Source organism: Canis lupus, chromosome 22 (assembly GCF_048164855.1).
Source record: "Canis lupus baileyi chromosome 22, mCanLup2.hap1, whole genome shotgun sequence".
Taxonomy (NCBI): Eukaryota; Metazoa; Chordata; class Mammalia; order Carnivora; family Canidae; genus Canis; species Canis lupus.
In genome coordinates, this window is record NC_132859.1 from 8,254,698 (window position 1) to 8,282,240 (window position 27,543).

Genomic DNA, 27,543 nt, shown 5'->3' on the forward strand with positions numbered 1-27,543 from the left:
GAAAATGGTACCAATGCTTCTACCAGCAGTGGTAAACCAAAACTTCCCATGACTCATTTGTCCCAAATATATAAGAGCTCAAATAGAAAACAGTTGCAAGTGTAGTAAAGAAACCACAAATTAGGTAGCATTAGACTAGTTTCGAGGTTTCTTTTAGCCATTTAATTTTCATCAACAATTCTAAAGGTTGATTATTAAAGTATTAACTTTAATTTTATAATTCATTATAATTGGGGGAAAAAAGTCTTTCATGGACTCGGTTAAAAAAATTAAAACACTTTTTCAAAGCATTGTTCAAAAGGTAAGTCTTTCTCGGATCCCCATTCCTGGAGTCCTCTAGTGCGTTCTGGTCATGGATTTGTGTTTTTTCACATGAGTGCTAGCACACTCTACCTACTGTTCTGTCCCTCGCCTTGTCTGCTGTAATATCTGTACACACAGAGCTGCTTTATTCTTTTAAAAGATTTCCTCATAGCCTCAACATAATGATATGCCATAATTAGCGTATTTAACTGGCGGACCCCATCTGACGGATATCTAGGTTGTGACTAGTGTGTTGCTAGTACACACAATACTGGAATGAATATCCTTGTTTATGCTGTTTTATGTGTTTGCCTTCATTTTTAAAAATTGTGCAATAAGTACAAAGTGGAGTAATTAAATTAAAAGGAAACTTGAATGCTTGAAACTCAGCATTGAAGGCATTTGTGAATCCGTCTGCACTTGTGCTCCACCTCCCTCCCTGCAAAAGCACCATTGCCGGTAAAGGACATCTAAAGAAACTGTGATCTGAATGTTAGAAACATGTTTACCTATTGCTGAGTTAAAATACCTTACTTTCCAGATTTCAAATCAGTTGAAGCAGTAAATTTCTCAACACATTTCCGGTTTTCCCCCTCACAGTATTTGAATATTTGTCCATCACAACATGTGTTGCTAGCCTATGGCGAATCACAGATGTATCCCAAGGATAGACATGTAACAGGGAATGCCAATACCGCCAAAGACTGGGGATGATTTAGAGGGTCACAGTGTGGTCCTCATAATAAGTGATTTATTCAGAATATGTTATTTCAATCTATAGCTCTCTCCATAGTGTATACTATTTATTATCAATTATTTTTCAATTTTGTTTTATTTGCTTAGATACATCAGTACATACTTGGAAGGTCAGTTTAAATTGCATATCCTTTTTTTCTTGTTTCGTTAAATTCAATTTGCCGACATAAATAAAGTACAACACCCGGTGCTCATCTCATCGCGTTATTATCAATTTTTAAAAGCATGAAGAGCAGATCCTTCTACTTAAATCTGAATTTTGGTATTTTCATTGGCTGTAGCTAACAACTAAGTGAACTTAAGTGATATGTCTCCTTCACAAGGAGGTATTTATGTACGTGTGAAAATGTCAAAATACGACTAATAATAGTATTACAAGATGATCAAAATTAGTACCTTTTATAGGTTAATTTTCTATATTTATAGGGCCGTGATATAATCTATGATATCACTACATTCAGAAATAAATCCTCTTATTGGGATTCTGTGTTTTACTAGATTGGGTTCATGGATTTTGGGAATCAGACTGTCAGAATTTGAAACCTGGCTTTGCCCATTACTTAGCTTGATGACTCTGTTAATTAATAATAAACTAATTTTGCCTTAGTTTCCCTATATGTAAAATGAAGATTATTATTATAGCACGAAGAGATTATGTGAGTTTATCTATGTCAAGTACGTAGATCTGATGCCTGGAACATAGCAAGCTGTCATTGTTTTATTCTTACTATTAACATTATTCTTAGTGGGGAGAAAAGTTTTATATTTAATTCCATGTTATATTTGAAGATAATTTCATTGTTCATCATAAACGCTCTTAAGGAAAAAAAAAAGTTTTTGGGGCGGGTTAGAGGGCAAAGCTCTTTAAATTAGGAACAATGTTTATTACTTTCAATGAATATAGTGCCCTCTGGTGGAAATGTTTCAGTGCGTTCCCCTCCCCCCAGGAGAAGCTTCTCCGTGAATATCTGATTTTTTCAGTGCGTCTATTCCTGAAATCCAGCTTGCAAGTTAAATCATATTTTAATTGGCAGAGAAGAGACCTGTCACTTAAAGGTGTCCCGAAGCGAGTGACTTGTAAAGTGGAGTAAACTTTTGTCGGGCTGCATCAGCATCCAGTGAAAAACCATCTATGTAGGACTGCAGATCCGTTTGTATCTCTAAACTCAACTAACTTGTAAAATGAAATAGACTCTGCAGGGGAAGAATGCAAAAAAAAAAAATGAAATAGACTCTGCAGGGGAAGAATGCAAAAAAAAGATTGTTGGGTTTTTTAAAAAAATATTTATTCATGGGAGACACACAGAGAGAGAGGCAGCGACACAAGCAGAGGGAGAAGCGGGCTCCCTGCAGGAAGCCCGATGTGGGACTTGATCCCAGGACCCCAGGATCAATCATGACCTGAGCCGAAGGCAGATGCTCAACCATTGAGTCACCCAGGCGCCTACCCCTCTGTCCCTTTCAAAATTTATTTCAAAGACCCATCTCTGGCTTGGTCTAGTTTTTAACTGAAATTTTTGTTTTTGTGTTTGCGAAATCAGATTTTCTGTCAGGTTTTGTCCTACTTGATTCTGTTTGAGCAGATTGGTGACCTTAGTGTCTCAATCCCCAGAAATGCCCAGTGAATGGAAGAAGAAAGGAGACATTGGAGAGCTTCAGGAGTTGAGGGGAGATGATCTCTGGGTGGAAGCTTGGGGCCGACAACTTGCTTAGAGCCCTTGCTTTTATGTAACAGTGAAGGGGGAAAATGTACGTGTGAAAGTTGATTTTTTTTTTCCCCATAACATGAACCTTTTTGTTTGTTTCATAATACAAACCAGGTAGGACCTCGTATCTTTGAATTGGCTCGCTGGTCTCATTAACCAGTATTAACACTTGACTGAATTTTTTTGAAGGGGGAAAAAATTAAACAAACAGGAAAAAAAAAAGGATTCTGCGCAGGCCTTATTCTAATATATAGGACAATGAGCTTGTGGTGGGGGGGGTGGGTGGGAATAAGGCCTGTTAAGGAAATCAGTTAGGGTGTTAGGGAAGTGAGGGTAGGGTAGAGGCGGGGCGCCTTTTTGTATAGTGGTTGATGGGAAGAGTTTGGGGTCAGAGTTGAGTTTCTCTTGGGTTAGACATTGACTAGTTTTGTTTGTTATCACCCTTTCTTGGTCTCCTTTGCCTTCTTTGTAAAGTGGTGATAATGACAGCAAACATACCCAGCTGCTGTGATGCCTATCTCCCAAACATTGCCTTGGGTACTTAGGTACTTGGCCTATAGAAAGCCACCAAAGCTTTTTTTAAATTTTTAGTTTATTTTTTATTTTTTTTTAAAGATTTTTGAGACACACAGAGAGGCAGAGACATAGGCAGAAGGAGACACAGGCTCCCTGCAGGGGAGCCTGGTACGGGATTCTATCCCAGGGCCTCAGGATCCCCACCTGGTAGCCTGATTTTTTTCCTCACTTTTCTGGCCCCTGTGTCCTTTGGGGGCGGGGGGTGTGAAGAGCTTGCGGTGTGCAGTCTCAGATAGACGTGCTTCCTATAACTTGTATCCGTTTGGGCACTTTTGCTTCTATATTGCAAAAATACGTTTGCAGAGGACAGACAGACAGCAGTCGGGAGGAGATGATGAAGAGGCACGTGCTCCGACCCGGCTCTTTCCCCATCAGATTATTAACAGGGCGTCTGTGACAAGCAGGCACACTCAAGTTCCACGTGAAGGACATTTCCGCCCCAGCAAGTGTGCCGGTGGCAAGGTTTTCCCGTTTCTCAGCACACAAATACTGAAATCATGCAGCAACTTAAAATATCCCCGCGTTTTAAAATGTTATTGCCAAGAGAAAGTGACATGCAATTTTGCCCTTTTGGTGATAATCCTAGTGATCATAAACCATGGTGTGCTGGGCTCCTGTCACACATTAACAGACCTCTTTGTTGGATTGAGGCCCCCACCTGGGGTGCCAGTATCCTCCCAGACAGAACAGGAAAAATAAAGCCTGTATAACAACCTCACCAGACTGCCAGCCCTAGCAGGTTCAGAAACTTTTGGTAAAGTGCAGCCAGAGAGTATTTTTAATGCTATAGGAATTTTAAAAATATCACACACACACACACACACACACACGCACGCACACTTTCTCCTTTGAAGATGTGCCGTCCACCAGGCCAGAGTCTAAGTCCTCCAGGTCTGTGTTAATCTGTACTTCAAATTATAAACACATGTGTGTGTGTGTGTGTGTTTTTCTTTTTTGCAGGGCGTGCTTTTCAAGACAAGATGGAAAATCTTGTCTGTGCTCAGTTTGGTAAGTTGGCTTATTCCCTCTAGGAAGTGCACAAAGCACTTAAAAACATTTTATCAAAAGCGAATAAAATAGCTAAGGGACGCTGCAACCCAGTGTTGCTTAAAGCACAGATGCTAAGGTTTGCTAAAAGCCAGATTTATACGTAGGCTATTTTTTAAAATTCTTTTTCCAATGTTTTTTTTTTTTTTTTTTTTTTCCTAATCCAATTTATGTGGTGAGTTTGTGGCAGACACATCTAGCTACTGGGAATTTTCCAGCTCAGATATTCTCTCTACTTTTTGAACTTTGTGTTTCTGCAGCATAAATTAGCATGAGCTGCTTAAGCACACACACACACACACACAAACTGAAAAAGCGTCACAACTTTACAGGAGGGGGGGTTGAGTGACAGGATGTTGGTAGGAATGTGGTGATAGAAAGTGGGTGGATATGGCAGGGAAGGAAGACTGGTAGGCACGGGGAAAAAGGGAGGGGGTTCTGGTTAAAAAGCCTTTTTTTCTCCCCTTGGTTAGGAAAAGGAGAAACAGTTTTCTAAATACTGTAGAAATCATTATTTTCATCTTGGATTTGCAGGAAGCTATCGTTGTCAAAATTCACTCTATCTAAGCAACATCATTGAAGACTGTTCTTTGGAATTTCCAAAAAGAGATTCATTGCAGTTTTTTTTTTTTTCTTTGAAGGCTTCTAAAGATCTATGAAATGGGAGCTAAAAACATTAAATCAACTGATTCAATTCCTCTCATGCAATAAAGTGAGATGTAATAGTATATAAAGAAATTAATTTGGGGTTTCCATGTGTATATTCCATTTATCTTAATGTAGATGAATCTCTTATCCAGATCTGAACAGTTAACTCTTGAAAAACGCAAGGGGTTGGGGAACAGACCCCTGCACCATCAAAAAGCCACACATAACTTTGATTCCCCAAAAACTTAACTAATAGCCTACTCTTGACCCAAAGCCTTACTGTTAATACAGTCAACTAACACATATGTTGTATGTTATATGTATATTACTGTATTCTTACCATAAAAGTAAGCTAGAGAAGAGAAACTGTTAAGAAAATCACAAGAGAAAATACATTTACAGCACTATTCTGTAAAAAAATTGGTGTTTAATTGGACCCATGCAGTTCAAACCCATATTGTTCAATGGTCAACTGTTTTCATTTGTCTGGATGAAGTAAGATGAGGTGGTAAATGCTTGTAGACTTTATTATGTGAAATTTAGAAATTTAGGTGGAAAATCTCTTTGATAGGAAGTCTTAAGAGCCATGAAAGATGTTGATGCCACATTTTCCTAAGAAAATATTCTCCAAGATCAAATTCCTGTGTACTATGCCCAATAAACACTTTGGAAAATCGTGCACACAAAGATGGGTTATTTATAACAAAGCACCCAGTAAATGCATGCAACACAATGATAAATATATTTGTAACCATTAAAATAATAGTTATAAGGGCTATGTGGCATATGGAAAACTTTATTATTTCAGTCTAATTTTATGAAGCAGAAAAAATTATTTGTGCTATGACTATAATTTTGTTTTTTAAAAAAAGACTCTTCAGCTTCTCCTTTCCCACAGACTTTGCTCTCCATCTGTGTATTTCTAGCCCCCAGCCAAGTGCATTATGTATCACAGGTGCACCACTTTGTAGAGTTAATGTGTTAAGTAAGTCAATTACATATTTTTGAATGTTAATAGTGATTTATAGTAAGCTTTTTTGACTGGGGGTGATTCCCTTTATTTTCTCTGTGATGTGGTTATACTCCTTTTACTTTTTTCCTAAAAGAAAAAAAAAAAAAAAAAGGAGAACCAGTTGATGTCTTGAGCTTTTTATAGAAGGAGAGGAGGAAGGGGTGTTGGGAAGAAGGAAGCAGGCCCCATGTGCAGTCCAGACAATACCATGAATCTTCAAACTTCTGCAGTTGACTGAATTTGCCAGTGGCAAACAAATTATTCTCTAGTCTCTAAGATCAAGGTTTCTCCCGGTGGGGATCCACATCTAGCATGGGGTAAGATCCTTTGGGGCATTTGTTAACCGTACATCGTACATTGTCAGGATCCAGTCATGTGATTGCTCCTTAAAGAACAGAGTTGGGCTGCTGCTGGAATAATGCCTGGGCCCCCACCTCTAGGAAATCCTGTTTCAGATGGTGTCAGTTGGGGTCTTGAAATGAGTGTTTTCTTCAAGTGCCCAGTTGACGCTGGTCATCAGCCAGGTGTAGGAGCTGCAGCAAGATTATGTGTTTTTTTTTTTTTTAGCACAGTGATTTGAGAAAGCCATCATAGTCAATGGCAAAAACTCCCTTAGGCTATCCATTCTTTAACTTGAGGTATCTGAAAAGAACTCTGAACGTGCTCGCCAGCTTTTTGACTGGCTTCTTTGTCCAAAGTAGACATTTATTATTATGGCATTGGCATTTGTCATTTCGGCACTTGTTAGTGCTGATGCACGGGTGAACATTGGGTGCATGATCGCTGAGGCCACTTTCCAGAAAGTTTTGACCCCAGTCATACCAAATAAACTTCAAAAAAACAAGGGGAAACTTTGCGGTTTAAGATCCAGGTTATTGCACTATGTTGTCTAAATTCACATGGTAAGTGTGTAAGCTCACCTTGAACTTTGCTTGCTGAGAGTTGACCAGAGAATCAGGCCATTGCAGGCCTAAACTCCTGAAAAATGCCAGCACCCCATACCCCAGAGAGGAGCAGAGCCTCCTGGGAAGGAGGTAAAGGCCAGGCCAGGCTTTTCTTAAGTCCCTTCTTTGTGTGTACTACCTCCCTTCTTTACTTATTTTCGATGGATTCTAATTTCTTCACCAAGCTGTGGGCCTTTGTTGAGAGTTTAAGAAATCATTATGACAGTTTTAATAGTATCTGCTGGCTGACTTCCAATAGTATGCCCTCAGGAACTTCCTTGTTGTAGGGAATTTCATCCAGCTAGTTGGAGGTGAAGGGATTCTGGGATGGTTTGTCCTTTGGCCACTTGTTCCAAATTAATAAGTGCTGAGTGACATTTGGACACTCTTCTTTCATCTCCTTGTTGGGGCGCCTGGTGGTGTCCCGGCCTGTGTGTGATCATCACGTCTCCCACCCCATATCAACTGGAAGATTGATTTCTTCTTCCTTTCTGGAAGTCTAAATTTATTCCCTGGGTGTTTTGCAGTTGCTGGTGGTCAGGGACAGCTGTTCCACCATGCTTGACTCTGAATAATTCTCTGTGATGAAGTCAGCAAAATAATACTGTAAGAGAAGTCAAGAAAACAAAGGCCTTCATGGTCTTTTCCCATTAAGGGCTGAGGAGAGGAAGATCACCTCCTCTCCTTGGTTTAAAAAAAAAAAAAGGCAGGAAAAGATAAGATCCTAAACATATTTGAGGCAACAAGATTCAAAAATCCTCCCCCCCCCCATATTATATAATTACTATTTGGTCATTCTAGAACAGCTGATCAGCAAAAAATGAGAAAATTAAAAAAAATAACATTGTAATCTGATCAAAACCACACTAACATTTTCTCATATGTCTTTTTTCAATATAAATGTGAACAAAAATGGTTGGAAAACCTTCTATATTCTTTTTTTGTAGCCAGCTTTTCCATTTAGCATGTCATGAGCATCTTTCCATTTCCATTAATATTTGTCTACAATAATTTTTGATTAGCTGTTTTTATTGGAAAAGTAACACACACACGACAAAAATTTCAAACAGTTCCAAAGACTATTCATGGGAAGTAAGTCTCTTTCACACCGAGACCCCCAGCCCTTCTCTCCTCTTCCTCAAAAACATTGCTACTGGCTTCCTGAGTGTTCTAGAAATACTCTACATACATATGCTTGCTTGGGTGTATATGTCTTTTTTAAACTTAACATATCCTAGAGAGCTTTCTAAATTCATACTTAGAGATGTATTCATTCTTTGCCAGGATTATGTAATATTCCACTCTATTGATGTACCAAATTTATTTAAACAGTCCCTTATACTGGATATTTAGATTCCTTTTTGATTGTACAGTTATTAAGCAGTGCTGCAATATGCATCCCTGTACGTAAATCTTCGTGCCTTATGCTATTAACGTATAAGGTCATTTTGCAGAAGTAGACTTCCTGGATCTAAAAATTATGAGCATTTGAAGTTCTAATAGATGTTCTACTGCCCTCCAAAAAGGTTATGTCATTTAACACCAGTCCCAACAGTGCATCAAAACGTTCCTTTCCTCCTACTCTGGCCAGTGATGTCCATTATTAGACATTTTAGTCTTTATAATTCTGATAGGTACAGAGTGGATTCTCATTGTTTATGAATGGACTTGAGCATATTTCTGTTTGCAAACCCCCTACAATATCCTATAGGGGACTATACTGTAATTTATTTATCCAGTTCTTCTATAGAGAGACCTACAGGTTGATGCTATTTTTCTACCGTTAATAAATGATGTTGCAGTCAATACTCTTGTACGTAAATTTTTGAGCCTTCCTTTAGCTTTCTCCTTTCTTCCAGGCTCTTTGGAATGTTTGTTAGTGAAGTATAGGAATTCCTTAAGAAGTACAATTTTGACATGGTTTGCTTTTATCAAACGAAACAAGTAATTGCAGATTCACCAGGTGTGTTGCAGGGGGTGGGGTTGGGGGGTGGATTGTTTGGGGCGCTACTTTCTTGTGCAATAAATGATTTAAGGTTGTCATAAAAAGTGTATGTACCAGGCACCTAGTGTTCCCAACCAGCTCTGTTTTTCAGCTTGCATATCCATATGTTTTTGACTAAGCCATAAATGGAAGTTTCATTTGAAGTTATTGTGCTTCCCAGTACATGTCATGCATTTCATTCCATATTATTTTAGTCCTTTTCCTTTCCAGTATTCTATTTCTCAGACACCAGTGAAGATCGAGTTGTGAGTTTTCAGTTCTGCCAAGAGTTACAGATTTGCAGGGCTGGAAGAAAATAAAGTAAAAAATATTGTTTAATGTGGGTGACTTTGTCCTGGCTCACAAAACTTTCATTTAGCTGCTTCAAAGCTCACACTTCAAATATCAAGAAAAATATTCCGTTTCTACTTCTGTCAACTGCTGGAATGCCTGAATTAATTAGAATGGAACTCTAATCGCTCCCCAAGTGGAATTGGATCAGCCCATCCTAATAAAATGAACACTCAGAGCAGCCACAAATGGGAAGGCTTCTGAGCTCCTTGCTTCTGTAGTTGCTCTGTCTCTATGGCCTGAGACGCTGCCGTCGAAGGATATTCCACTGGAGACCTCACTTCTCCAGTCTACAGCATGTCTCAGTCTTTTGTGCATGGTCTTCTCCTCTGTCTCTGCCCTAGTTTTAAACACAAAACTCATTTTCCCTGCAATTTGAGGGAGTCCCAGGGCCCAAACTGTATTAAAATACCTGGCTTTGGCCTGACACGTTTCTTCCTGAGACATACTTCCATATCTGCCTTTGCTAGTGCCTTCTCCAGACCCAACTCTGCCCTTTGCGATTGTCCAGTTTTTCATCTGTCAAGAAGGCCAACATGGAATAACTCCTCCAGCTCCAACTCTGGAAAGTCAAGGGCCTCAAGCTGTACAGTCAGTTAACTCTTAGGGCTCAGATTCCCCTCCGAAGCAAACTTAATTCTTTAAAGTCTGGTGTCCTGTTGTCAGGTATGGTTGTCCAGAATGTTTCTTCTGTAAGACTGTTCTGACCAGTCCCATAGAGCAATTCCTCATCCTGCCTTCCCAGCTGTCTTGTTTTTTTTTTTTTTGAACATGAGATTTTCCCCCCTTTTCCAAAAACTTGAGATAGAATTGACATAATGTTATATTAGTTTCAGTGGTAGGATGTGATGATTTGTTACAGGTGCCTGTTGCGAAATGCTCACCACTGTAAATCGTTAACGTCGTCACCACACAGTCACAAAATTCTTTTTTCTTGTGATGAGGACAGTCGAGATGTACTCATATAGCCATGTTCAAATATATGATACACTACTGCTAACTGTACATTACATCCCATGACTAATTTATTTTATAACCGGAAGTCGGTACCTTCTGACAAACTTCACTCAGTTATTTCTAAGTAACAGTTGGGATCTGGTGTGGGGGTGGGGAGCTGGGAGGAACAGTGGGTGTGAAGTCTTAGAATCCTTAGCACCTATGACAACTGGGGTTCTCTCCCCTTCCAACCCTGGTCAGTTCTCAAAACCATTGTTTATTTGGGGGGGGGAGAGTTGTTCCTCAAAGATAAAAATGTTACTATACAATGGCCCATACGTGACGCAGTTTCTCCTGACCCTGCCAGACTGAGATTTTTCAGTCTCCAGGGAGTTTAGGGTGTGGATAGGGAAGTTTTTCTTGTTTTTCTTGTTTTTTTTTTTTTTTAATACATTACCTTTTATTTTCAAATAATCTTAAACTTACAGAAGAGTTTCCAGTACAAGGAACTCCCATATACCCTTTGTCCAGATTTGCCTTTGTTAATTGTTTATGATTTGCCACATTTGCTTATCTCACTTTCTCTGTATGTTCATATATCTTTTCCTTTCATTTTTTTTCCTGAACCTTTTGAGATTAAGTTGGAGACCTCATGCATGCTCTTTTATCCCTCAATACTTCAGACTGTTATTTTCTAAAAGGGTATGTTCTTACATAAGCACAGTATAGGTATCCAGATCAGGAAATTTAACATTGGGACAAATATTATTGTCTAATCCACATCCGTGTTTGCAAATTTCTTCATTTGCCACCACAATGTTCCTTTTGGCTATTTTGGTTTGTGGTCCAGGATCTATCACGGACCATGCACTGCGTTTAGTTGTCCTGTTTATTTAATCTCTTTTCACCTGGAATGATTCCTGGGCGTCCCCGGCCCCCATGTTTTTGGATTGTGACATCTTGGAAGAGTATAGGCCAGTTATTTTGTAGATTGTTTTTTTAATTTGGATTTGTCTGGTGTTTCCTCATGGTTTAGATTTAGGTTATACATTTTTGGCAGGAATGCCACAGAAGTGATGATGTCTTCTTCTCAATGTCTCCTCTATCAGGAGGCACATGATGTCAGTTTGTCCCAATCTGGGAGATGTTGGCTTTGACCCCTTGGCTAAGGTGGTGTGTGTGGAAGATGGGGGAAGAGCAGCGTTTGCTTGGGTCAACTGGCTCCTCTACTGAGTATGTTCTATAAAGACAATGCAATATGATGAGACCCTTTTTGTTCCACTGAGTCTCTGTAAGGTGTGGCCTTAGGTCAAGTGAACCCTTCTTCTTGGGATGATGAGCAAATGTCACTGCCAGCATGCTCAGTTAGCTTCACGGAACGTTTTTAAATTAACCAATAACGGTCTGTATACCCTGATGCACAGAGGTAGAGTTTTAGAATGAAACTCTGATGCCTGCATTCATTTATTCCCTGTTATTGCCTCTTACAAAATAAATACATAATGCGAAAGGATACATACAGATAATTAAGTTGTGGTAAAGGGAGACCATGGCTGAGGAAATAGTAAAGCCAGGAAGAAGAATGTATATACCCCAGGCCCTTTGTGGTTGCTAGAGGTGCCTGTGCATTTTGGTTTTGAGATTTGGGGGCTCTCACAAAGAGCAAGGCATGTTCATTTATGGAAGTCAAAGCATTTATGAGGTCAAGCCTCACCTGGTGTTGAGGAAAAATGTAGTTTTTCCATATATAGATACCAAAGAGGGAGTTCTCCCTTCAATTCCCCATAAGCGATCTGGACACTGTGCTCCAGGTGGCAGTGTTCAAAACTCACAACAGTGAACACCAAGAGTCTTGGAGACTTTCCTGGGTCATGGCATGATCTCAGCACCAGTCAGGAATACCTGAAGACCAAAACAAGGGTACACCCCAGACCCAGTTTGATTCAGGATAAACTTAGGAAAATCCAGAGTTGTAGCTCTGTTTGTTGTTGCTGTGTTTTATTTATATTTGTTTTTAAGAACAAAACCCCCTTGGCCTGCCCTCCCAAATAAAACTTAGAGATACAGGTCTTATTTTGTTTTGCCCGGGATCAGAATCTCCTCTTGTAAGTTTTTAAAAGCAGAGCTGCTCTGGTTTCTAGCTCCCCTGACCATCTCCCCCCTCTAAAGCTTATTCTCTTCTTCCTCAAAGGTAGTCCTGAACACCTCACAGGGCCGAGAGACAATAGCCCAGAGACATTAATCTCAGGGAGGGTACCCCCACAACTTCTCTGTCTGAATTTCTTCAGAATTTTTTATTTTCTGGTGGTTTCCCATTAGTCTGAGCAGTGAGCCAAAAAGAGATGTCTGTCACTCTGGAGTGAGGTCAACTGCAGTGCTGGCCACAGCCATGAGGCCCCGGGGCTCTGGTCCCCACCCCTCCTACTCTGCTCCTCAGCCATGTGGGCCACCCTATTTTGCACAAGTACTCCAGACCCACAGGACAGGCAACTTCCCACCTTAGGATTGTATATTTACTGTTCCTCGGCCTGGAATCAGAAAGTACTGATTTCTGCACTTCATTCAGATTTCTTCGATCATACATCACCTCCTCATAGAGGCCTTCCTTAACTTCTGTGCCTAATATAGTTCCACATTTGTTTGTACAAAGCCCTTATCATCTGTCTTCCTACTAGACTAACCTCTCAGAGGGCCAGGACCTTTCCATCTTGTTCCCTCTAGCACCTTGAAATAGTGCCTTGTACCTGGCTGGGGCTCAGCAGATATTTGGTGGGTAAATAATTAAATGAACTGTAGAACACTGGAGAGAAAACGTCAACTCTTGTCCTAATATCCAAACACTACCATTACTAATTCTTTGTCACTCTTTCATTTCAAAGGTAATTATTTTTTTTGGGGGGGGGTCACTAGAAATTCTATAAGATCTAGGGGTACAGTCCTCAAAATTTGCATGTATTCCCAAAATTTGACATAAAATTTTTACCAGATTGCCTAATCCTGCTACCCCTGGTTAAATTCTTTTTTGTTTGTTTGTTTGTTTGTTTTTTCCACTGAGTAGTCCTGGCCTGATGCAAATAACCCACCCGCCTCACATTATTTTTGCTAATCTGATTGCTGAAAAATGGCTCTTATTTTCATTTGTATTTCTATGATTCCTTGTGAGGTTGATAATTTTTCAATGTTTGATTTCTAATTGCTTGTTCTATTTCATAATTGTTCTTTCACTATTTCTTGGAGTGACTGTTGTATGAGCTCTTTAAATAATAAAGATGTTTACTAAAACGGTACATTACAGAAAGAAAACAGATGAAAAATTAGCCTTCCACACTGACAACTTTTTCTCTGCCTCTCGTGGAACACAGCTGTAGATTCCTTTTCTGTTATTTTGCTTGGGTTGCCACACTTCGCACCTGGAGTAGTTTTAAAATCATTCAGGAAAGCGAACCAATAAAAAGCTACAATAAACTCTCTCCTGACTAATGAAAATAAATGCATGAATCAGAGTTTCCATTTCCTGCTAGGATAAAAGTGCACCTATTGTCTGAAGATAATAAAACAGTTTTGGTTTTGCTATTGCCAGGCCATTGAATTAAATTCAAAGACACAAAGATAATTTTGTGGAGAACAGTGAAGCGCCCAATTTCCTTTTTTTCCAAGTTATTTGCCTGCGTTCACTAGCTGTGTTCATAGATGTGCTTCCTGTCACGGGCCACTTTTGATAAATCTTGTGACATCCCATAAATCAGATGGAATCTGAGTAGCATATGCTGGTCCTGCTTTAGGTGGAAGAAATAGGATTTCTTTACAGCAGAAGGATCCAGAAGAAATCAGCAACCCGATTTGTTCTAGACATATTACATGTGGCTTGTTCTGGATGTATTATAATGATGAAAAATGATGTCTCAATCTTTTAAATGTCAACAAAGTATATATTCTAGGTAACACATGTGCTAGGAAAGTATAAAAACCAGTGTTACGGGCGTTTCCATCACATACACCAAGGAGAGCAGAGTTGCCTGGATCCTTGCACACTGGTTTGACTACCTTACTGTGTAGATGAGTAGATGGGATAGCAAGTAGGAAAATCATCTTCTGGTCCTAAAAATTCAGGGTTTTCTGTAAAGTTAATGCAGCTTGGGTTAGCCGTCGAAAACCAGAGGAGCCGGGGTATCTGGAAAACCTAAGATCCACCTGTCAAATAGAGGCACCTGGAAGTGGTTTTAAGGCTTGACCCAGTGAGGCCAGGAAAGTGGCTGAATGCACACATACCCCAGAGCTCTGTCCTTATCAACTGCGCCGGCTGAGAAATTGCCTTGTGGTTATTCTCACCCAGAATTGGAATAAAAGGCTCCGTGTGAAGTTGGGATAGTACAACTTCTTGGTTTAATACTTTACAGATTTTTGGAACCAAATGCACCCTGAAGTGAAGAGTTGCTTTTTTCTTTTCTTTTCTTTCTTTCTTTCTTTCTTTCTTTCTTTCTTTCTTTCTTTCTTTCTTTCTTTCTTTCTTTCTTTCTTTCTTTTTTTTTGCTGACCTTGTTGGACGGCTAATACTGTTTCTGGGAAATAAGAGAAACAAGCGGCTCATTGTTGGCAGGAGCTAAGAGAGACACAAGAAGGGCAAGAGACGTGTCTGCAGCCCTTTTTTCCTCTTCTTTGTATCGTGACTGAGTCAAGGCTGGACTGTGGCTGGGTTTTTCTTCCTACCTCGGTAGACATGTGTTTTCCATCAGACAGAGCTGCGTGACACCTGACATTGGCCAGTTCACATGAGTTAAGCCATGTATGGCCCATAAACAGAGAGGAAAAGACCCACAGCTGCACTCAGACACTCTTGACGCTGAAATATTTTTGAAGCTTGGTGTGGCTGGGTCTGCACATATGTCAGAAACGATTTACACCTGTATGTTTTGGCTTCGTCCGGTTGCATATCATTACTTTCTGAAAGCCGCTGTGGCCAGAAAGTCTAGTATTGCCTGATGCCAGCCCCTCTTCTTGTTTAAACCTTCCTGAATTAGGAAATGTAGTTTTTAAAAAGTTACCTGATTTGCCTTTTTTTTTTTTTTAAACTGAAGAAGAAAGCCCCATACCATTTTCTGTAAAACCAGATTACACAAACGGGATCATCCTAACCTGTGATTCATGTTGATTTCATCATTTTGTAATAATAAATAATTTAATTACACTAGTCTGCATCGGGCTTTTTCATGAAATAGGGAAAAGGAAACACATCCTTGCCACTGAATTTAACTCTGGGCAGCGATTGATGATCAATGCAACTGATGCCCTCTGTGACACTCTAGTATATCCCTTGGGCTTCCTACGATTGTCACAGAATGTGCCTGTGATTTGTGCTGAGTCATTTATCCTTCCAAGGATCGTTTCTAAAATGAGTGAATTGGCTGCAGTCATTGGTTTTAAACTGTGTCCCAAGGTCCCATGCCAGGATTTTAGGGTAATGTGAAGAGGAGCTAAGCTTAGTTAGTAACCAGACTCTGAAAGTGGTGTGTGTTCAGGTTTTTAAAATTTGTTTAATATTTTCATACAAGAGTTGAGAAATGCCTGTAAGAAAAGCAGAGTGAAAGCAAGACCAGGGGTGCCTGGGTGGCTCAGGTTGTGATCCTGGGTCCTGGGATCGAGTCCTGCATTGGGCTCCCTCCAGGGAGCCTGCTTCTCCCTCTGCCTATGTCTCTGCCTCTCTCACTGTGTCTCTCATAAATAAATAAAATCTTAAGAGAAAAAAGGAAGAAAGACCAGAGGATTTAGAGAAGACGATCAAAGGGACTGCAATTTAAGTGCTCCTTTACCACTGGCACCAGCTCAGGCTCTAAGCTTGCTTTGAACTGAACCCCTGCGTATGAGGATTGCCTCTGCTTCCTGCCATACATGGACTCTAGGGAAGGATCCTCCTGCTAAGGAAAGATTTGAGAACCCTGGTCTCTTTCAGCCTGAACCTCTATGGTAGTGTTACAAAGTAGGGTGAATACATGACCCCACCTGTAATGAGCACTGTGGGGAAATTGAGTTTGTAAACTACTAATAATAAAAGAGAGCAAAATGAAATGGATGTTGAGCAGAGAGCTATGTTCTAGAAGTTAAGAGAAAATAGTCATAAAAACCGAGTATTCATTAAATTTTCACTTGTAAGATTATGGGAATGATGGTTACTCTAAGTTTCTGACCCATAAAGCCTGAAACTGAGCATAGTATTTAGTGTCTGTGCATCAGAGGCAGATCTGAAGTGCACTAAATAATTTTTGTTCTGTGTTTGTAAAGGAAATCCATATCATTGGGGTTGGTTCCGAGGGGTAGGGGGTCACTTGGCTCCTTCTCAGCTCTTTTATATAAAGAGCACAAATCCAGCTCTCAGGAAGACAAGAATTAGTTCAAATCACAGGAAAGAATAGTTCGGTGTTTCTTTTATTTTTTGAAGATTTTATTTATTTATTTGAGAAGGAGAGAGAAAACGTGAGGGGGAGGAGAGACACAGGGAGAGGGAGAAACAGACTCCCCCCGAGAAAGCAGCCCTTCTTGGGGCTCCATTTCAGGACCCTGAGATCAGGACCTGAGCCAAAGGCAGACACTTAACCAACTGAGCCACCCAGGCAGCCCCAGTTCAGAATTTGTTAAAAGAGCTTCTCTTCAGCATGTATGGCCCCAACCAAGACTCCAACAGGAGAGATTTCCTGACATTCAGACTTAACCAAGTGCATGCTTAGGAGTGATGCAGTGCAATGTCATAAATAGTGCTCGACCTCCCTAAAAAGTTACAGAGTAAGTGGAGGAGGAATATTTCCTGTCTGATTATTAGGTAATGTGGGTACAAAAGGACAGTCAGCTAGTTGTAATCCATGGAGGACAGACACACTGAGAGCTAGTCTGGGCTGCCGGACTGTGGTTCTGAATTTCGAATGGCTGCTTCATACTGACATTGGTTCTCTTTGTAAGGGGATACGTTAGGATGGAGGCAGGAAACTTGGTGGTGGTGGTGAGGGGTTTCTGCTGCCAGGGGCCGTGACAGTCACAGGCCTAGGGTGACCAACCACCCCATCTGCTTGGGACTCTTCCATCCAGGCTTTACTCTGATATCCCGTGTTCCAAGAAACCCCTCAGTCTCTGTCAGACCAGGACAACTGGTTGCCCTTTTAGCATTTGCAGAATGGGGATGGAAAAATGAAATGATGGCTGAGCTTTGATTTTTTTTTTCTAAGATTTTATTTATTTACTTGACACAGAGAGAGAGCGCACAAGCAAGGAGAGTGGTAGAGGGAGAAGCAGGCTCCCTGCTGAGCAGGGCGCCGATATGGGACTTGATCTCAGGACCCTGGGATCATGACCTGAGCCAAAGGCAGACCTTTGACTGAGCCACTCAGGCGCCCCAAGCTTTCAGTTCTAACAGTCATGACTCAGGAGCCCGTGTGCTCCCCTCTTAGAGGCTACTTGGGTTTCGGGAAGGTGTTTCTCATGCAATCTATATAAGCTTATTAGCCCAGACATCAAATTGAGGAAGTTTTTTCCTAGATTCCAAATCAAGTGTATTACCCAAGGTGTGTATTGGAATGTTGCATATTCACCTGTTTTGTGGAAACTGCAACCAGGAATTCAAAGTAAGTCAGCCTCTTTGAAGCTTTCCCCACTCTCAAAGGATGATGTTGGAAGGATTCTTCAGAACATTTAATGTGATTTTATCACAGAAGCAAGTTAAAAAAAACACACACCCTAAAAGATAGGTTATTTTGAATATATGGAAGTAAGGTTAATGTAACAAGGTTTTACTCACCATCTGTGAAAACTGACATAAAAGTTAAACTTTGGTGATGCCTGGGTGGCTCAGTGGTTAAGTGTCTGCCTTGGGCTCAGGACATGATCTTGGGGTCCTGGGATCGAGTCCCGCATCAGGCTCCGCACAGGGAGCCTGCTTCTCCCTCTGCCCGTGTCTCTGCCTCTCTCTCGTTAAACTAACTTTGAAGCTTTCCTGTTAAATCAGCACTTGCTTATGGAGAAGGTAAAGCAGATACTCTGGCAGGCTTTTCTAACCCTTGCCTTCCCTTGTGTTTTGTTTTTCTCCATTTTTACATTCCTTTGTATCTTGAACAGCAGTAGGTAACTCTAGGCAAGTCAGACTACTTTGTTCACTCTTCAGCAGGCTGCTGTGTTCCTTTCTCTGGCTCCACGTCCCCCTACACATCTGCGTAGTTGATTGTAAAGGGCTTAGCGCATAGTAAGAGCTTAATAAATAGTAATTCGTCTTCGACTCAGTTCAAATTCAGTACTGCCAAGACATCTGCTAAGTTGCAGTGGACCAGCATTTCCCAGTGTTCCTGCTCAGGAGAACACTCGTCTTCCAAGTCTGAGAAGTGCTGCAGTTTCTATCTCCTCCTTGGAAAGTCTCACTGTCTGTTAGAGCCTTAAAGGCTCTGAGGAATCCTGCGATAAAATAGATTCTTTTCACTTTGGTTAGCCCAACATTTCCCAATCTTATTTGACCATGGGACACCTCTGGAAGCAGCTACCATTATATTTTTATTCTATTCCAGTATCTGTTTGCTCCCATGGAACACACTAGAGACCATGTTTTTTGGGAATATCTATCCATTTTTTAATATAGCCTATAAAAACATGTCCATTTTTATGTACCCTATAAAAATGAATTGATAGTATAGAAGATACAGTGTCCTGCACAGTTCGTGGTATTTATTGAAGATACGGTTACTACACAAACATATACACACAGAGGGTTTATTTGTTTTGTTTTAACAATTTCAGATTTACAGAAAAATTGAGAAGATGGAGTTCCCATATGCACTCTTACTCAATTTCCCATATTATTAACATCTTACATTAGTGTGCTACCTTTGTTATAATTGATGAAACAATATCGATACACAGGGATTTCCTTCATTTTTACGTACTGTCTTTTTCTGTTCTGGAGTCCCATAGAGAATACCTCATTACCTTTCCTTGTCATGTCTCCTTAAATTGTTCTTGGCCATGACAGCTTCCTAGACTCCTTGTTTTGATGATCTTGATAGTTTTGAGGAGTACTGCTTAGAGATTTTGAGGATTCCCCCCTGTTGGAATTTGTCTGATGTTTTTCTCTGATTAGACTTGGGATGATGGGCTTTTGGGAGGAAGTGCTGTTTTTGTCACATTTTATCAAAGGTTAAGCTATCGCTACAATTTATCATTGTTGAGGTTGACCTTGATCATCTGGCTGACACACAGGAGTTCTTCCCTCTAAAGTGACTGTTCACCCCTCCCATTCAGGACTGTACTCTCTGGGAGGAGGTCACTATACACAACCCGCTGTTAAGGAGAGTTTTGCTCTCCCTCCTTGAGGACAGTGTATCTACATTAAATTATTTCAAATTCTTCCATTCAGGAGATTTGTCTCTTCTCCCTGTATTTATTTATGTATTCAGCCTTTTGTTTATATGAATGTGAACCCATGGATATTATATTTTTATGCAACGAATGAACCATAGACAGCAACATGTGACACTTTTCCATTATTGATAGACAGAAGCAGTGTTGGGGAGTGGGTGCCGGGGGTGGGGTGGTGGAAAAAGTCATGGAGTGCTTAGAGAGGCCTTCTTGCTCACTTAAATGGAATTGTGCCTCTGACATGTTGACAGAACCGTGTATTTTTAAAGGTTCAACTTTAAGTGCCAGGTATAGTGATCTCTCAGCTGAGGAGTGTGTCCCAAGGAGAAAGGAGGCTGGGAATGAGATGAGAGATGCATACCAGCCACAGACATTCCTCTTTTTCCTCCCCAGACACACATGTGAATTGAGGAGAAGGATTTGAAGGGAATAAAGTAATTTCTGTGTCTTTCTAGGGCTTTGGTGTGGCTTCTAGCCATCGGCACACTGGTTGTTCTTTCCATAACCTGCTCAGAGCCAGCTCCATCCAGGCCTAGGTTCATAGCTGAACCTAACCCCTTAAGATTTTGTTTCCTTGTGGTTGTGTGTGTATGCACACATGTGCATTTGTGTGTTGCTGTGTGTCTTTGTGTGTGTGTGTGTGTGTGTGTAACTGAGCCTATTTTAAAAATGTGGGAAGCAAGCCCAGGACACAAGAATAGCAAGTCACTGAACCTCTCTGAGGCCAAAAAGACGTTTGTCAAACATTCCAGGAGGCGTACTGGGCAGCCTCTGATTCACTGGCCTCCCTCATCGTCTGCAGCTCCTGGCTTGGAGAAGCTGCCAAAGCACTTTATGAGCTGTTGCTCCCCATTCCCTTGTGCTGCAAAAGGCAAAAGTTCAAGGGTGAAGCCTTTACCTTTTTTCTTTCTTTCTTTAGTCTTTTCTTTTTTTGTTTTTTTACATGTTTGTTTCTTAGGTAGCAAATGACGTGTGGGCTTGGAACCGAGTTCAGGGACCTTCCTGGCCTGGCCTGAGCCTACTCTTGGGCCTTTGTAGAAGTGACCAAGTGTGTTTGCTGGAGCAGTCCAGAGGGTGCACCAGTGTACATTGCTCGGGGTAGCATTAACTAAAGGGTCGTATCCAACAGGGATGGTCACCCCCACCCCCGGCCACACCCCATTCCTGTGTTGACTGTTTATTTCACCAAGGACACGGTCATTGAATCAAACGGGTGTCCGGATCTCAGATGCTGTGGAGTTTGTTTGACTCTGTGTTTTCTTTTATACTGAATAATAGCAATGAAATATTTCTGGCCACATTGCTGCAGAGCATGGTTTTATTGATTTCCAGAAAAAGAAGAGAAAGCCAATTATTGAAAGGGGAAAAAAAAAGAAAAGGAGATGAAAACAATGAAAAAGATAAATGTGGCTTTAAATTTAAGTTCTGACTCTCTTGGAAGGAAAAAAAAGACGTGTCTGCTTTAGTTTTGGTACATTCCTGCTTCAATGGAGAAATCTTCTGTTTGGGTTATTCCTTTCTGTGGGGACTGGCAAAAATCTAGAGCTGATGAGGTCTTTAGCCTTTTTGAGGCATTTAATGGCAACCTACCCTTAACTGGTTTGGCCTCAGAGACTGCATTTGTGAAACTCTTTTTTTTTTTCCCTTAGCTGAACTATTGTTCTCTCCCTAAAATGTCCTGGCATATTATCCCAAGTTGTGTTATATGTGTTGCAGATTTACATGTTTTACCTTCCTGTGCTCTCCTGAGGACCTCCTCTCTGTTTCTCAGTCTTGGACCTTCTTTGCTCCCATTTTCTCTGAGTAGCTGACAAAAGCAGTGCCTTTAAAGAACCTCAACTATCAGTAACATGAGCCGTAAGCTCAGAGAAGGTTCACAAATAGTTTGAAATCAAAAGACTAGAGGGAGCAGAGTGGCGGGTTGAGTCACGGGCACCTCAGTGGACCTGGGACACCTGGCTTCTAGGCCCCTGACCATTTTATGACCGTGACCAAATTCACTTTTCCTTTGGGTATTGATTTTTGTCATTTCTGCAAGGAGGAGTTTTACCAGGAGGGCTCTCAGTTTGGATGATCTTGATTACATTCTTTTTTTTTTTTTTAAGATTTTATTTATTTATTCATGAGAGACACACACACACAAAGAGGCAGAGACACAGGCAGAGGGAGAAGCAGGCTCCATGCAGGGAGCCCGACGTGGGATTCGATCCCAGATCTCCAGGATCGCATCCTGGGCTGAAGGTGGCACCAAACCGCTGAGCCACCTGGGCTGCCCTCTTGATTACATTCTTAAGCTATATTTGTTGCTTAGCAGATAATTCTGGGGTCACCTCCTTTCAGTCCATCAAGAAAATAATTGAGTTTAAAAAAATAATTGAGTTTGATGCATGCATGACCACGTTTTTATGTTTTTTTTTTTTTTACTTCTGTATCTTTATGTTTTAGATAAGTAATAAATGCACATAGGAAAACTTCCAATGGTACAGAAGAAAAAAAGGAAGATCTTCTCCCATCCCTGACCTGTTTTTCCTCTCCAGAGGAACCCACTGTTACCAGTCTCTCATGTATCCTCCTTGGGAGATTCGCTGTATACGTATATATGTCCTCCCTTTCTAACTACTACAGGCAATGGCATGCTCGTGTATATAATCCCATCCCTTGGGTTTTTTTCCTCTCTGAACTGTGTTCCCTAGAGATTGTTCTATTTACATACCTACAGAGCTCCCTCATTCTCAGGAACAGTCATATAGAATTTCTGAACAGATGGATCATAACCTCTCACTGGTGGGCCGAATGTCTTAGTCTTTTGCTATCGTACACAATACCGTGGTGAATCTTCTCAGACCAAAGTTCTGTTGGCGGGTGTGCTTGATTTTGAAAGCAAAACCATTGTCCAAGTTCCATTCTTTTCTAGTCTCTTTACTTAATAGCTGGAGATGTTTCAGTCTGCACGATTGATTCAAAATTAAGTGGGGGAAAGCAACGTCTCCCTCATTCCTCCCTGTCGGTGTCTGTGTGAGGCCTGGTGTTTGGAAGGCTAGCAAGGGTGTGGCTTCAGAAGAGCTCCTCTACAAGCCTCCAACTCCCCCAGATAAGGAGGCAGACACTAATAAACTCGAGCAGTATTTGGTGGTTGTGTGGAGTTGACGCACAGAGTCCAGTTGCGGATTTTGTACCCTGACAGGGCAATCTCCCCAAGTCACTGAAGATAGTCTTGTTCCATGTTTGTGTCACATCATTAAGTTCCCAGAACCGAGGCAGTTTTTACAATTAATAACCTCTGTGCTGCCAACAAACAACTAACTTTTTAAAGCTTTTTCCGGGACGCCTGGGTGGCTTAGTGGTTGAGCATCTGCCTTCGGCTCAGGGTGTGGTCCCGGGGTCCCGGGGTCCTGGGATCGAGTCCTATGTCCGGTTCCCTGCGGGAGCCTGCTTCTCCCTCTGCCTATGCCTCTGTGTCTCTTATGAATAAATACATAAATAAATAATCTTTCAAGCTTCTTTTTTTCCTAGTCTGGGGATTTCTGATATTGAAAATATTTCAATTTACAGATTTGTCTTCTAGACACAATTGGGCATCTTTTTTTGTCTATAGTAGTTAACATCAGAAAAAAAAATAAGAGCATGCTTTTTCAGAAGTTCAGAAATGACTATCCCTGGAAATAATCATTCTTCTTCCATGTTGGCTTCCTTTTGGGCTGAAAGAGGTCTTCATGAATCAAGCCCTTCAGCGTGTCTTGACTTTGTCTTACCTTTCATCTGTATTTAAGAGCACTTCCCCCCCCCACCCAGTGATCACAGTGTGTGTACAATCCCTGACTTCCTACCCAGGCCTTCCAATAGAGGTTGTAAAATGATCTGACCATTTCTAGAAGGCCATGTGATCAACAAAACGCTCATCTCAGTAATTCTGCACCCACGGGGGCTGTGCTTTTTTTTTGGTTCTCAAACCGAGAACATATAAGGAATTGCCAACTTGTCTCATTCATTCGTCTCATCATTTAGTGAGCCTCCCTGTGTGCCAGGAATGGTGCCAGAAGGCGAGGGTTCTGCAGAAAGGAAATCCTAGGCTGGTTAGGCGCTGGTTAGCCAAAATGTGCCCAACTATTCTTACCTCCCCTTCAGGAGCAGACAGTTGTCTATCCAGACCTTCCTTGAACCCTTCTTCCTGTTTGTAAGATGAGCAGCTCTGGGCCCAAGGCCCTGTTTTGATGACCTACTGTTTAATTGGTAAGCTTCTTGCTATTGCAGGCAGACCGTTCAGAGGGTTGCTCTCCTTTCAGCAGCTGTCTCTGTGCCTCAGCGTACGGCGTGACAGAGGGCGGCCGAGGACAGTTGGGAGAGCGGGTGGACGGGATGTCAGGAGGCCTCCTCTTGGGCTTTGGTTCTACCTGCCGCTCACCGGAGCACACCCCTTTACCGCCCTCGGTTTCAGTCTCTCTCCCATAAAATAAAGGGATGGGCTGGATCATTCCTAAGAATCCTGACAAAACCTAACATTCTGGCCTTCCGCAGCTCCACATGTAAATTCACCTCATTTCTTCACACATTCCTTCCAAGAGCCTGTTAATTCCTGTGAGGGCAGGAGCTATTTATCCAAAGCCAAACCCAGTGCCTGGCACACAGGAAATGCAGTCAAGATTTGAGTGAGTTATAAATAAATTTTTTTAAAAAAGAATGTTTTTGCCCTACCTCTACCCCCATCCGGAGGAAGTTCCTGCTATGGAATTAATCGTTCCTTAAGGAAACCAATTTGTCCACAGAAAGTCCTCTGTGTTGGTGCTTTCTTTCGAGTGTGTGTGTGTGTGTGTGTGTGTGTGTGTGTGAGAGAGAGAGAGAGAGAGAGAAGGGCCTCTATATATGTTTAATGTGTATAATAAATACACACTAAATGAATATGTTATATATATGCATATGTTACATAAAGTAGCATAAAGTTGCATATTATATATTATGTAAGGTAGCTTTAAAATTTATTTTAAAATTCACTTAAGAAAATTTAGTTATTAAACGTGTTTCTACAATATAAGAAATAGTGAAAGGGACTCTAAGGGAAAGGAGGGAAACTGAGTGGGGACAAATTAGAGAGGAAGACAAACCATGAGAGACTTCTGACTCTGGGAAACAAAGGGTTGCAGAAGGGGGGAGGAGGATGAGGGGATGGGGTGACTGGGTGATGGGCACTGAGGAGGGCATTTGATGTGTGAGCACTAGGTGTTCTACTATATGTTGGCAAATTGAATTTAAATTTAAAAAAGAAACGCAAAAACCTGTTTCCACATGATGTCCATGTCTTCCCAATGAAAGGTCTAAAATATTTAACTTTTAGACTTTAAATAAATGATGCTAATAGTTTTCTTTTTAAAGACAGTGTTACCAAATATAGCAAAAATTGAGTTTTTCCTTAGAAATGGAGTATACAAGACTATATATTGTTTTGGGCCCTGGCATAAGAGCAAATAGACAGAAAGGCATGGTTTTCCTAATTATAGGATATTGCCAAGGCAGAAGTTAAGCAAATTTGACTGGTAAACGGTTTTAAGAAAAACTAGCACTTTTTTTTTTTTTTTAAGATGTGGGGGGTTTTTTGTGCCTGGGGATACCAATTATAGAATTTATTAAAGGATTTTAAAATGCTTTCCTCAAGTGAAGCAGTACTGCATGCTAAAATTTAAGATGTTAGAAATGCAGATAACTAGAAAATCCTTAAGACATTTAAAACACTTCTAGAATGCCTTTATCCAATCACAAATGTGATTATCATTTTTTTAAAGATCCATTTATTTATTTGAGAGGGAGAGTGTTAAGCGGATTCCATGCTGAGCGTGGAGCCCCATGCAGAGCTTGATCCCAAGACCCTGAGATCACAACCTCAGCTGAAACCAAGAGTCCAGTGCGTAACGGACTCCACTGTGATTATCATTTTTTAAAGATTTTATTTATTTGAGAGAGGGAGCATGTGTGCAAGAGCAGGGGGAGGGGCAGAAGAGAAAGGGAGAAACAGACTCCCGCTAAGCAGAGAGCTCCACGGAGGACTCGATCCTAGCACCCTGAGATCGGGATCTGAACCAAAGGACGACGCTTAACTGACTGAGCCACACAGGTGCCTCTATGATTATCATTTTCATGTAATTTCTTTCGCACTAATTTTTCCCTTTGCAAAAACTAAAACATTTCTTTTTCTCAATAAGATATTTGTTTCTGATCTTAGCTCATGCTTTTTTGGGGTCCCCTTTTGTAAGAAAGCATCAGTGGGTCCTCCTGTGTAGGGGCCTGGTCTAGGTGCTGTATTTTATATCTTGCTTGTCTCACTCATCACCGTAGATATTATTGTCCACTGCCGTATATCTATAAGGTCATGCCCTCCTTAGCTCTGCTGTAAACATGCAGGTTGTCTAGAAGGTGCACACACACCCACATGTCCTGCTGAAATTATATCCTATGTTGTGGTAACCTTTTGTGAAATTTATTTTTGACCACTATGTTCTTAAAGGCTTAAAATGTGCTCTAGACACAGGCAAGGTGTGAAGTAATTTTTAACAGGGCACAAAATGCCAAGACTAGATGAGTCAGGAATGGGGCCAGTATGTGAGTCTCCACGAATTTAATTAAGGTAATAATGACTTAAACAATAATGATTAACAGGAAAGTACTTTGGAAGGAATCTCAGGAATCTATATGCCAAAGCACAGAGCATTCCGATGGTCTCTTTTTGATAAGGTATTGTAGGACCTGTTCATTAATCCCCTTATGTTCTTCCCTCCTATAGTGATGAATCACCAGCACCAGCAGCAAATGGCACCCACTAACCTGAGCCAGCAGAACCACCCTACCCAGAACCCACCAGCAGGGCTCATGAGCATGCCCAATGCTCTGACCACTCAACAGCAGCAGCAGCAGAAGCTCCGGCTTCAGAGGATCCAGATGGAGAGAGAGCGGATCAGAATGCGTCAAGAGGAGCTCATGAGGCAGGTATGGCCTTCTGTGGTACCTGCTGGAGGCTCCATGATCTTGGGTGCCAAGGCTAGAGGGTAGGTAGCTGCTGGCCATTGGGGCAAATCTTGGTCTAGAAGCATTCAAGGCCCAAAGCCTACTCCAGACCATATGAGTTAAGAATCCAGTTTCTTCTCCCAACATCTACCTGCATTTGTCTTCAGAGCCAAACATATGTGTATGAGGACTAGCTATGTTAGCATGCTGCCTTTGGGTTCTACTGTTGATCTCTATAAGGAGAGGAATACTGTGTTCCAATTAACTATTGCTGTGTAATATATTATCCCAAGACACAGTGGCTTAAAACAGTTTTGTGGGTCAGGAATTTGGGCAGGGCTCAGCTGGCCTGTTCTTCTGCTCTATGTGGTGTTGATGAAGGCCAATTTAGTAGCATTCAGCTGGTGGTTGGGTTGGTCTGGAGGGTCCAAGATGGCTTTATTCAAGTGTGTGGCATCATGATTAAGGATTGCTGGAAGACTGGACCCGGTTGGAACTAAAACCTAGAGTATCTATATATGGCACCTCTAGCTAGCACGCAGTCTCACTAGTGGGACATGATGTATAGTAGCTTGGTTTTCCCGGAGAGAATGTTCCAAGAAACAAGACGTAGAATCTGCCAGTGTCTTAGGATCTGGTTCTGGAAAGGGTCACAGAATCACTTCTTCCATATGCTCTTAAAGAAATCACAGATTTGCCCTAGATTAAAGCAGATAGCAGAAGAGATGTCCGTCCCATGGACACAATGACAAAGGGTTTGCAACCATCTTTCGTTCGCCACAGAACATGAAAAAGATTGAGGGAGAATGAGAAAGGAAAAATGTTTGCATACAGGCTCTGATAAAGTGGGTATTGATCAGGCATCTTTTGCCATACTCCATTCATTCATTCATTCATTCATTCATT

The 27,543-nt window shown here is 41.2% G+C and overlaps 1 protein-coding gene across 1 annotated transcript in view; it reads left to right on the forward strand.

Moving 5' to 3' along the window:
- WWTR1 (WW domain containing transcription regulator 1) overlaps positions 1 to 27,543 on the forward strand; it is a 133,141-nt gene that overhangs the window by 81,013 nt on the left and 24,585 nt on the right. The window contains exon 4 of the mRNA XM_072792315.1: positions 26,417 to 26,619. Coding sequence (XP_072648416.1) covers positions 26,417 to 26,619 — 203 coding nt within the window. The remainder of the gene's footprint in view (positions 1 to 26,416; positions 26,620 to 27,543) is intronic.